This window comes from Coffea eugenioides, unplaced genomic scaffold (assembly GCF_003713205.1).
Source record: "Coffea eugenioides isolate CCC68of unplaced genomic scaffold, Ceug_1.0 ScVebR1_875;HRSCAF=1629, whole genome shotgun sequence".
Lineage (NCBI taxonomy): Eukaryota > Viridiplantae > Streptophyta > Magnoliopsida > Gentianales > Rubiaceae > Coffea > Coffea eugenioides.
The window spans coordinates 2,307-15,091 of NW_020864752.1; the positions used below are offsets into that span (position 1 = coordinate 2,307).

The window sequence follows — 12,785 nt, forward strand, 5'->3', positions numbered from 1 at the left end:
TTGAATAACTCTTTAAAATTTTGAGGCTTCCTCCCACTAGCAGACCACTCGCTAAGATGATATCTAACTCCCCTATATGGAGCTAAGAAACCGGAGCTATTTGCATAACCCGCATCAACAAGAAAGTACTTGCCTGTAATGTTAGACAACAAATTATTACTCATTTATAGTTAAAAGAAAAAAAACACATGATATCTAATTGTCACATACCCTTGGGAACAATTAATGGATCTGATCTAACTAACGCATCCCGTAGAACTCTACTATCTGCTGCAGAGTCAATTTTAAAAAGTGAGTGTGTTAAATTCTACATAGTCAATTGAAGCTAAAATGATAGCTAAAAAGATTAATTATCTTCTCCTTGAAACTCCTCTATATATGTGTGTGTGTGTGTGAGATAAAGATAGCTATTTACAATTTCCTAACTAGCAATGAATTGCAGGGAAAGCCCAACTGTTACACCACATAAGCTTTAAAATATGCGTAACAATTGATTATATACAGAAACATACACCAAAGAACTGCAGGACAATTGTTCTAGTTAGTGTCAAAATTGAACCGTTATTACCAAGCTCAATAGTTGAAACATGAAAGCCAGAGATAGAGCTATAATTTTCACATCAAAAACCTATTCACAGCATTCTAAGTGCTTGAAAATAAATACCTTTATAAAACCACAGATACAAGGAAGACTGAAGTGACGATCTTCAGCCTTTAAGCATGCCCAACTTCATGTCAGCCCACAACTTTGCTATCAAGAAGAATGCACCGACTTCACTTAAATGCAGGGCAAGGTTAAACAAGCCTTCCTGTAACATATTAGGAACAATCAAACACATTTAAATATACGCTAAGAGAGAGTGTGTGAGAGAATTTATGACAGCATTAAATAGTCCAAAACAAACATTCATCACATTCCATGTCCATTGACGAGAATTTAGCAGCCTTGAGCTGATACATAAAAGATTTTTCAGGCCCTGACAGCAAGTTTTTCAACAGCCACTGCAGTATAGAACTAAAAATTCGCTCTGTCAAAGTAAATTTGTGATTCCTTCTATGATTCTAGATACTAAGTTAAGAAGAGTATAACTGGTTTTAAGAAGATTTTTTAATCTGACACTTGGTCATAACAGCCAACAGCCTTGGAGTGTGAACTGGAGACGTTATATACTTGATCATAACAGCCAACAAATAGATTTTATAAAAAGGGTGTAATCTGCATTCTCTGTGTTTATGATCTCAGTGTCTTGAAGGAGGATACTTTAGCTTCGGATTCAGCATTTCATCCATTATCAGTCTTAAACATGTGGATATGATTCACGAAGTCAGGTTCTTAGCCAAGGCCACTTCCTGATGTTTAGAGGTCGAATCATTATAATGCGGTGAAATTTTAAACTTGTAGCAGTAATTTTTTGTAGACAAAACGTTCTTGAATGAGATAATTTTTCTGCCTGTAATGTGAATGTAGATCCTAGAAATTATCTCTTGAATATTCAATCTACAAAGAACCATGAACAATGTATTACAAAGCCACAAACAAAAGGGGGAAAAAAAACTGGATACTAGTAGTGTTTTTTTTAATGTCAAATTCAAGAAATGTTATGTAAATACAGCATCAGGAGCAAGCTTAAAAGTTCAAATACAGAGGCAAATAACTACTTTAATCATTCATTACTAATTACATCAGAAGTGAATCAACGAAGTGAAATACAACTCAATAAAAGATGCATTGTCCAAATAGAATGAAATTATATAATGCAGTTCACGTGATCAGATTTAGGAATCACACAAATGCAAGGAAAGGTATAATTATTTCTTCAAAATACCAACCAAGAAAAAGAAAAAAAACAAAAAAACAAAATTGCAGCCCCCTGTATGCAGAATGTCTGTAAATAATGCAATCCAGGATCAGAATCATCAGAATCCCAAAACACTCACTTTTTGCAATTGAAAGCAAGAGAAGCCTTCGCAAGCTTCTGTTTCTACCGTGAGAGTAAGCGGTAAGCCACTCACTCAATCCTCATCAACTCATCCTTCAAAAAGCCTCTACTATTCCATTTGTTATTATTATTATTTAATTAATTTCACAAATATTAGGGGAGCAAATGCGATTCATAAGTAGCAGCAGTAAATTTATTTTTTCTTTAAATAAAAAAACAAATATCGATCATAATCCAAATCCCACAACACAATTCAAATCGTCGGATGTCCAGAACCATCAAGTTACAGAAAACTTCATTTGACGAATATAATGCAGGAAGAACGTTGAATGTAAAGGAAAATGCGCTTACCGTTGAGTTGAGCAGTAAAAGATATTTGAGAATCCTCCCCTAGACGGCTTCAATATATACAAAATATTTGAGAATCCTGCACTTTGTTCGCGATTGCTGAGGTGATGGGTAGATGCGTGGCAGAGCGATGCCGGAGACGGTGGTGGAAGAGGGAAAATGTTAGGGTGGAGGTGAAGGGGATGACGCAGAGCAATTAGATTAGAGGTACTTGCGGTTGAGGAAAAGTGTCTAATTAGATAGCGAGAGAGGGCCGCTTACCTAGTTGACCCGGTTTTAATTTTTTACCCGCTAGGATCCGCGTACTAACCCGAATAGGAGGTGAAATTATGGAATTAGAATTGTAATTCTTAGGTCTTACCAAAGAATTGAATTTGTGGAATTGATGGCTCATAGAATTCAAATTGAATTCTAATTCTCTCACATAGATAGCGTCCAAACCGAAGATTTGGAATTGATGCTCCAATTCTAATTCTAAGCCTCCAATTCTATGGGAACCAAACACTCCTAAGGGTTTTCTACACGGATGCCAAATGGGTATTGGTAACTATGAATTAAAATCATTCACTACATTGTATATATAATATACACACTTAATTATTACCTTTCCTTATATTTATATATTTTCCTATCTAATCTTACTACCTCTCTCGTATTTATGTACTTTTTCTAATTAATTTTATATTTCTAAAAATATAATATTTAAAATATATCTTAACAAGTGCCCAATAAGCACCCATATATCCATGAAATAATTCATACAATCCAGCAAATTAAATTTCAAGATTAGCGCACAAAAAAGGATCACGGCACAGGATATTTGTTACTCAAAATGGTAACATATTAGGATTTCAGGATAAACAAAGATTGTTCGTTCCATTAATTTGATGCCAGTAATACACTTCGACTTAAACATTTTATTTCTTTGATCTCATTCCTTCCACCTTTTCCTTTCTGTGCCAATCACTTTACAATTTTCTGTTACTCATTTCGCCCTTTGATTTCTCTTTTTCTTCCCCCCTCGCATCGTTCAAAATGTTGCAAAAAAAAAAAAAAAAAAAATTTGCCCAATTGAACATCTTTTGATCAATTATTCCCTTCTTCTGCATTAGAGCTGACATGTATGTCTTGCATTCTCTGAAGTAGAAAAAACCCATGGAAATAATACGTCCACAAAAGATAGGCGTGACGAGGCTGATTTTCTTCCAACTCTTCCTTAACACACATCTCGTGCTGGTTTAAACAAGTACAGCAACGCAAAGGTAAAAAATATTCTTAGAGTCGAGTCTTGAAATAAAGTCACATATCAAATCAAGACATGGTACTCCGATTCACCGATTCGTGTTAACTTACCCTTCTTCGCACGTGTGAACTTTTCTTCTTTTTAACCTAATTTTCAACCCATGCTCCAGGAGTCTAGTATATTTGTACACATCTACGACAACAGTGATACTCGCCATAAGTGACCACAACATAAAGCTCTAATTGAGTAACTCATAAGAATAACAAATCTAAGACATCTAAATATTAGCTCCTCAAAACACAGATGGCTCAACCCCACAAATAAGGATTTTGAGGTGACTAGAGTTACCGAAAGAATTTATAATACAAAACTACATTCCACTGACCAAGAAGAGTTAAACTTTGCTGAAATTACCTCTTTTTTTTTTTGGCTGAAAATATAAAGAATAGTAATTTGCTTAACAACACTTGAATTCTAATCTTAGTCTTACAAGATTTTTTTCGACAAAGGGGCATACAATATACTTGCAAGGTACTAGATCAGAAGCAACATTGAATCACAAAATTATATGATATATGTAGATGCATATGTTTTGTTTATTTGAAGCAGATTACTGTTCAAGGGACAAATTTTAATACATGTCTGATTTGATGTTATTTGACAATATCCAACAGTTTGGACCGGATCGGAGGAATTTTCTTCCAACACTTAACAGAATTTCTGGTTGAAATGTATTAAACGTGTGGTAAATTAACATTCAAACTGAAACTTAGTCCATACATATTATAAGATGGTCATTCGATGTTCGTGTTTTCACTTTGTGGCGTATACGTTAATCAAGCTGAAGTTAGTTAGATGAACAAAAAAAATCTATAAAACCCACCTCAAGATTCTACTTGGCTGTACACAGAGCTCTGTCTTTTATTTGTTTCTTTAACTAGTGATCAGCATCCAAAGACCCAAAAAAAAAAAAAAGATGAGAAACCAGTGGATAGCAGCAGTGTTTATCATGGCATTCTTGGTTTTCAGTGCTCATTCTGATGACGATGATTGTTATGAGGCTTGCATGCACTTCTGCTCAGACACTCTTTCTGAAGACTGTAAGCTCCACTGTGAATCTGTTTGCTCTGATAAGGTTCCAAAAACTCTGGATGGACCATTTTTCTGCAAGCTTGGCTGTTCCCTTCGTCAATGCTCTCACATTTCTACAGGTAAACAACTACTTAGTCATCTCTCCAGTTCTCTCTAATACTCTGTCTGCACAAAGTTTATACACATTTGCAAGGGGGGAAAAAAAAGAAAAACACTTCAATTTCTTAATGATTATATTTTGATCTTGGACAGATAAGGCGAAATTTCGCAGCTGCATGGACAACTGTGGGGAGAGCTACTGCAAGCTACCACATCGCAATTAAGTAGCCAGCCAAGCTGGTGTGAGGCTAGCTATAGCCAGTGAAGAGGTGATTTTTGGTGGATAGATGGACCGACCTAAATCAGACCTCTCTGAGATGAAGTGAGGGGTATCCTCGTGTCCGAAGTCGACCTTCTTGTCCGAAGTGAATGGCGGGGCTTCTCCCCTGGTATCACTCCGACGATTAAGTTAGTATGAGAACGAGAAAATGCTAGAGTATGAGCAAATGAACAGTGTATGCTTACTTGCTAGGAGTGTATGTGGGGTATTTATAGAAGGGTAGAGGACAGAGCGGAGAGCTCATGCTGGTGGGACCCATTCTCTGGTCATTACGGCTCTGTCCCGTGTCAGGAGGCCTGACTCTGACACTGTAGCCGCCTGAGTATGATGACGGAGAGTATTGAGCAGGTTCCATTAAGAGTCTCCAGTACTTTTCAGATAAAGCACTGGACCTGGGTGATGTCAGGGGCCGTGACCTCATCAGCGTGCGGCCGAAGTGGGTGGTGCCGAGGTCACCTACACGGTAGGCTAGGGAAGTGGCCGAGCTCAGGGGTTATGCCCAAGATACGGATGAGCTCTGATAAGGGACGAGGTGAGTTCACCTCGGACACGCAGGATGGCCGAGGTGAGCATCCTCAATAAGCCCCCCAAGCCTCGGGTGCTCCGGGACTGAGAGGTGCCGAGGCTTCCTTGTGCCGAAGTCATGAAGAGTCGGGGTCCTGAGACTGCTCCGGAAGATGCGGGGACTTGACACGTGGTCGAGTCAGTTGACAGGACGTGGTCAGAGGTAACCGTCGCGTCGTGAAGTGGTGGGACGTTTCGTGCAGAGGGTGTCAGCCGAAAGGACGGGCATTAATGAGGAGAGATGGACAGAGGGGCAGGTACACGGTATCCTGAATTCGAATCGTTGCCGCCTTTTCGTATTCTGGCTGCCTCTTCGGGTTCTGGCTCTCCCCTATAAATAGGGGGTCCCTTTCATCGTGTGGCCCATCACTCTCTTTCTTCGCTTTTAACTTACAAAATTCGCGAGTGTAGCCGAAGTCAATCCATTAGCCGAGATCACAGCCGAAGTCATCGTCTTCGTCCGAGATCATAGTCAATAGTAAGTATCTTTCTTTCTCTTCATATCGTCTTTCACTCATGGCCAAAACCGCTAAGACCCATAAAGAAACTGTGACCCCGAGCTACCAGACCGAGGTGAGGCCGGATCCTGAGGAAGAAGCGACGACGTCCAGCTCTGAGGGGTCGACGCAGGGTTCTGAGGAAGGATCAGCCGAGGTGAGAGCCGACGTGACGGGTTTGGAGTTGGAGTCGTCCGAGATCAGCGAGGGTGGTTCCGAGGTCGAATACGATACCGAGCTCGGGACCGAGATACCTCATGACGAGGGTGTCCTGGAGCCAGTCGCTCCAAAGGACGTGGACAACATCGACTTCGGTCAGATGCCGAAGTTTAGAAGTCGTATAGGAAGGGATAGGGCCACGAAGGTGATAAACAGGTACCCTTTCCGGTCGGGGTACGAAATTCTGCCGCCCGAGGCGAATGACACAGCCGCGAACCCCCCCTTTGGCATGGTGGCTGTCTACGTTCAACAGCTGGAGGCCGGGCTGAGGATGCCGACGTCGAGATTCCTCCGGGACTTACTTCGTCACTTCCACGTGAGGATCACCCAACTTGCCCCGAATGCGGTCCGCATCATTGTGGGGTTCGAGATGCTGTGCCGACATCAGGAGGTGACTCCCTCCGTCGACCTCTTCCGCCGATGCTATACTCTCAAGGCACACGGGACGGATAAAGGATGGTTTTATGTTGGCAATCGAAACAATGCTATCCCGAAGTTGGTGATCGGTGCTCCCAGCTCGATCAAGAACTGGAAGCGCGACTACTTCTTCGTGTCCGGAGTGGACTTCCCGAGGGGTTTTTGGTGGAGGCCAATTAAGGCGAAGGCCGACCCCTCTGCGGGGGATGCCGAAGAGGAATCCTTCCAGAAGTTGATGAAGTCGGGACTTCGGCTGTTCAGCCATGACTACCCCGAAGCCGTGCTCGTGGATGGGGGGATAAGTCGAGCCGTGATCAATACTACCAAGCCCCCCTTCCTTTCCACTGAACTTGAGATACCTTGTAATTTTTCTTTCGTAGCTTTGCTTTCACTTCGGTTAAGGCATATGATAATATTTATTTTTGTGCAGTGACTAAACTGTCCGACCTCGTCGTCTCTGACTCGTCCGAAGTGGCCAAGAGGCAGAAGAGGAAGAGCACTGACGAGACATCGGCACCTCCGCCAAAGAAGAAGAAGTCACAAGGACCAGCCGCTAAGACTTCGGCGTCTAAAGGCACTCCCACCAAGGTTGGCCAGAGCAGCTCGGCCACGGCGGCTACTGGGTCCACCTCGTCTGTGCCAGAGGGAGTTCCCCTTGGAGTTGTTACAACAGTCACACCTCCTTCTGGCCGAGGCAAGCAGCTGAAGCCTCCAGTTAATCCGGTGTCGGGGACCTCGCTATGGAATCGTTTCCATAGCCCCCCAGTGTTTCCCGGAGACGATAAGACGCACCCCGGCGGGCATTGGTGTCCGGACTGGAAAATTTCGGTCAACGACAGGTGCCAACATCCTCGGGTTGCCCAAGAACTAGTGATGCACTCCCCCTTGCCGAGGGACTTGGAGTTCATGAAGAAGCTGAGCCCGGCCGAGATGGTTCAAAGTCTCATGGTGTCCACAGCTTCCACCTCGGCCTTTGTGGCCGAGATGGCACACCGCTACTGTGCTCTGGTCGAGGAACAGGACACCGGCAAGTTGCAGAATCAAATCTCCAAGTTGGAGAAAAAACTGTTGGTGTCCGAGTCTGAGAAGGCCGAGCTTGAAAGGCGGCTTAAGGAGGCCGAGGTGAAGGATGAGGAGGCCGCGGCTACTATCAACAGTCTCCGATCGGCCCTCGAAGAGGAGCAGAAGAGGGGGGACGAGGTGAAGGCGTCCCACGAGCAAGCTCTCGAGGGTACCGGAGCCTCGGCCGTAGACGCTTTTCGGAAGTCCGAGGCCTTCATCAAGGACCTCGGCCAACTACTTACGCCTAACTTCATGTTTGGCTTCACATCGGCCGTTGACGAGGCCGCAGCTCACCTCTCCTCCGAGGCCTTGGAGTCCTTAAAAAACCATACCAGCTACAATGAGGACTCCAAGGAGTTATGCGATCGGATGGCCGAAGGCATTCAGGCAGGAAGGAATTTGGCCGAAGTCCAGGTCGAGTTCAACAAGTGGCTGTCCGAACTCGACGAAGTGTTCGAGGACGTGGAAGTGGAAGAAGCTGGAGGAGAGGACGCTGAGGGAGACGAAGCCGGAGGGGACGTCGGCAAAGAGCATGGAGATGAAGTTCACCCCGGCGGAAAAGAGGCCGAAGAGAAGGATGCCCAGGAGGGAGCCAAGACCGGGGATGGAGCCGAGACGGGGGTCTAGGCTCGCGGTTTTAAGGGGGTGGCCGAGGTGGAGAGTGCTTAGTAGCATTCGGACCTCGGCCTTGTACTTTTGTAACGCTCTTTCTTATTGAATGAAAGCATATTTCTTCTCGTCTCAGTGCTTTAATTTCTTGCTTTGACTTCATCCCTTGCTTGTCCCCCTTATTTTTTAATAGCGTAACAACGATATTGAAGAATAACATGATAGCTGAAGTCATTACTTGATTAAAAATTCAGGCGTAATACAATCTGAGGTTCTTGGCGTGCCAAGACCTCGGCACTAATGAGCCATCTCGGTAACTCAGTTTACAATACCCCTTAGCGTCAGATTCCACAACTCGGTAAGGGCCTTCCCATTTCGGGCATAATTTCCCTTGCGGTTCAGCTCGGCTGACTGAGTTTTTTCTAAGAACCAAGTCTCCAGGTTGGAATCTACGATGTCTCACGCGGGCATTGTAGTAGTGTGCCAGTGTGTTCTTGTAAGAAGCTATCCGGGCTGAGGCGAGATTCCTTCGTTCTTCGACGAGGTCGAGGTCCAGCTGCCTCTCTTCGTTGTTCACCTCGGCGGCATAGGCTGCCAGCCGAGGGCTGGGGGTAAGGATCGCAGCCGGGAAGACCGCCTCGGCGCCGTAGGTCAGGGAGAATGGGGTCTCTCGCGACGCTGACCTCGGCGTGGTCCGATACGACCACAGGACACTGGGGAGTTCCTCCACCCAAGATGACCCAGCTCGGTGTAGTCGGGTCCTGAGACCATGTAGAAGAGTCCGGTTGAAGTTTTCTGCTTGACCATTGGCCTGGGGGTGGCCTACCGAAGTGAAGTGTTGTTTGATGCCGAGGTTCTCGCACCAAGTCTTGAACGGGTTCTCGGCAAACTGTCTCCCATTGTCCGAGATGATGACCCGAGGTATGCCGAAGCGGCAGATAATGCACTTCCAAAAGAATTTTTGAATGGCCAGCCCTGAGATGGTCCGAAGTGGCTCGGCCTCGACCCACTTGGTGAAGTAATCCACAGCGGTTACTAAGAATGTATAACCCCCGACGGCTTTGGGGAAGGGACCTATGATGTCTGTCCCCCATTGCTCAAACGGCCAGGGTGAAGTGATGGGGACCATGAAGTTTGAAGGCTGGTGGTGCTCGGGTGCGTGGACTTGGCAGGAAGGGCAGCCGAGAACGAGGTCCTGGGAGTCTTGCCGAAGTGATGGCCAGAAATATCCCAGGAGCATAGCTTTCTTAGCTAGCATCCTGTGGCCGATGTGAGCCCCACATAGGCCCTCGTGGATCTCGTGGGGGACCTCGCGTCCTGCCTCGGGGGTGACACACCTCAACCATGGGCCGAGGTAGGAGCGCTTATATAGTTCTCCATCGCGGAGTGCATACCGAGCGGCTTTGCGTTGTATCTTCCTTGCTTCAGCTCGGTCTTCGGGAAGGACTCCTTGACCCAAGAAAAGGATGAACGGGGTCATCCAAGTTTCTTCAGAGTGCACGGGGCAGGCCACCTCTTCCACGTACCCTGGTTCACTCAGGACCTCCACCAAGACGGTTTTGCTGAGGTCAGAGAATGAAGTGGAAGCCAGCCGGGATAAGGCGTCGGCTCGCTTATTCTGGGACCGAGGGATCCTTTGGATTTCGAATGACTTGAAGTACGCGGTGAGTTGGTGAACTTTGGAGAGGTACCGTTGCATGGTCTCATCCTTGGCCTCGTACTCACCAATAACTTGGCGTACCACGAGCTGGGAGTCACTGCGGACGTGGATTTGCTGGGCGCCGAGCTTGCGGGCTAGCTGGAGTCCAGCGATTAGAGCCTCGTACTCGGCTTCATTGTTGGTGGCCGGGAAGTCAAAGCGGAGGGCGTAAGAGCAAACCTCCCCCTGAGGTCCTTCCAGGAGCAGTCCGGCTCCGCAGCCGTCTCCATTAGAGGATCCATCGACATACAATGTCCACAGGGATGAGGTGGACACCTCGGGTAAGGCTGAAGTGGACTCCGGACCTTCCGTGAAGGTGAGCTCAGCAAGGAAGTCAGCTAAAGCTTGAGCTTTTATGGCGGTGCGTGGCTCGTAGGACAAGTCATATTCTCCCAATTCGACAGCCCACTTGGTGAGGCGACCAGAAGCTTCGGGTCGCACCAATATTTGCCGAATGGGCTGGTCGGTCCTGACCGAGATGGGATGGGCTAAGAAGTAGGGTTTCAACCGCCGAGCTGCGTGGACGAGCCCCAGCACAAGTTTTTCCACTTGCGTGTATCGGGTCTCCGGCCCGCGGAGGGCTCGGCTGACGTAGTAGACCGGCACTTGGGTGCCCTCATCTCGGATGAGCACAGCGCTGACAGCCTCGTCGGCTGCGGAGAGGTAGAGGTAGAGCTTCTCCTCGGGCCGAGGTGAAGCGAGAGTTGGTAGGTGATGCAAGTACTGCTTCAGCTGGTCGAAAGCAGCCTGACACTCCTCAGTCCAGGCGAACTGGTCAGCATTTTTCAGCACCTTAAAGAAAGGCAGAGCTTTCTCAGCTGATTGGGACAGGAAGCGATTCAGCGCGGCCAGGCGTCCATTCAGCCGTTGGACTTCTCGGATGTTCCGGGGTGGAGACATGTCATGAATGGCTTTCACCTTGTCGGGGTTGGCCTCGATTCCCCGGTGGGAAACCAGATACCCCAAGAATTTTCCCGAGGTGACGCCGAAGACGCACTTCTTGGGATTCAGCTTCATCCTCGAGTCTCGCAGGACACCAAAGACTTCCCTCACGTCTGACAGAAAGGATGAAGTGGTGAGGCTTTTAACGAGGATGTCATCCACATAGGCCTCCACATTGCGACCGATCTGATTCTGGAAGAGTCGGTTGATCAGCCTTTGGTAGGTCGCCCCGGCGTTCTTTAGCCCGAAGGGCATGGTAGTGTAACAATAAGTACCTCGGTCGGTGTAGAACGCCGTTTTCTCTTGGTCCTCCTCACTCATTCCTATTTGATGATACCCTTTGAAGGCATCTAGGAAGCAGAGGATTTCATACCCCATCGCCGCGTCGACGAGGGCGTCTATCCTTGGCAAAGGATAGCAATCTTTGGGGCAGGCCTTGTTGAGGTCGGTGAAGTCAACACACATTCTCCATCCCCCGGTGTCCTTTTTTACCATGACTGGATTGGACAGCCAGGTGGGATATTGGACCTCGTGGATCATCTTGGCCGGCAAGAGCTTGTCGACCTCATCCGATATGGCTTGGCTACGTTCGGGGCCGAAGTGCCTTCGTTTCTGTCGCACAGGTCGGGCCTGCGGGTCAACGTTGAGTTGGTGAGTCATGAGCTCGGGTGGCACTCCGACCACTTCATCCGCGGACCACGCGAAGACGTCTCGGTGGTCTTTGATCAGGGAAATCATTTCTTCTTTCAGGGGTGGGGGGAGTCCCGCCCCTACCTGGACCACTTGGTCAGGTTTCGCTTCATCCACTACCACCAGTTCCACTTCATCCCCTGGCTCCAGCCTGTTGGGCTCTTCTGCCTTCTGAGGGTCGATGCAGTCTATGGAGAGGACCGCTGGCCTCTTTTCTTCTGACCTCGGTGAGGGCCGGGGGGTGACTGCTGCTTGAATGGTGGCGAGGTAGCACTCCCGGGCGGCGCCCACATCGCTGCTTACCTCGGCCACCCCCGCAGATGTTGGGAATTTAAAGCTCAGGTGGTAGGTGGAGTATACGGCTCTCAAGGCATTGAGCGTGGGCCGGCCTATCAGCATATTGTAGGGGGAGTCTGCTTTGACCACTGCAAAACTGACAGGCACAGTTCGGCAGCGTGGATGACGCCCGATTGTTACCACCAGGGTCAACATGCCTTCCGGGTGGACGACGTGTCCCCCGAATCCCACGAGGGGAGTTCTGACAGGAGTGAGTTGCTCCCTTGTCAGCTTCAAACTTTCGAAAGTCCGGTAGTACAAGACGTCTACCGAGCTTCCGGGGTCTACGTAGACCTTTTTGACTACGTAGTTGTTGGTGAGGACTTCAATCACAAGAGCTTCATGATTGCTGGAGGCCGCAGGAACGGGGTCAGCGGGACCGTAGGTGATGACCTCGGACAGCCGAGAGCTCGGCTCGGCCACCTCCATCTCGGCCTGGCGGTAGGTCCGCTTCCGGGAGTTCTGGCTGTCTCCTCCCGTTGGTCCTCCCGCGATGGTGTTGATCACCCCTGCGATGTTGGGGCCGTAGCCCGGTGAGCCATCGCGTGGTGGCTGCTTGTCCTCCCTACGGTTTTCGGGACCTCGGCAATGCATGTTCGTGTCCCGTCGGTCGTCTCGGCGGGGGCCTCGGTTCTCCCGGTGGGAGACGCTTCGGTTGAAGCCTCCATCCTTGCGGACGAATTGCTTCAGGTATCCCTGCCGGATCAAATTTTCGATTTCCCGCTTCAGGTCATTGCAGTCTTCAGTC

General features: G+C 47.7%; 1 protein-coding gene and 1 long non-coding RNA gene across 2 annotated transcripts; both read right to left on the minus strand.

The window, feature by feature from the left end:
• LOC113759035 lies at positions 1-2,534 on the minus strand. Its single transcript, XR_003466950.1, has 3 exons — positions 2,292-2,534; positions 665-809; positions 1-133 (listed from the first exon to the last, which is right to left on the minus strand). It is a non-coding gene; the product is annotated as an uncharacterized LOC113759035 (long non-coding RNA).
• Positions 2,535-8,620: 6,086 nt separating this feature from the next.
• On the minus strand, positions 8,621-12,631 carry LOC113759034. Its single transcript, XM_027301665.1, has one exon. The coding sequence runs from the start codon at positions 12,629-12,631 to the stop codon at positions 8,621-8,623; it is 4,011 nt and encodes a 1,336-aa protein (XP_027157466.1).
• Positions 12,632-12,785: the final 154 nt, after the last annotated feature.

Excerpts from the sequence above, each read along its gene's own strand:
- LOC113759034 (XM_027301665.1), bottom strand. The coding sequence starts at position 12,631 with ATGCATTGCCGAGGTCCCGAAAACCGTAGGGAGGACAAGCAGCCACCA.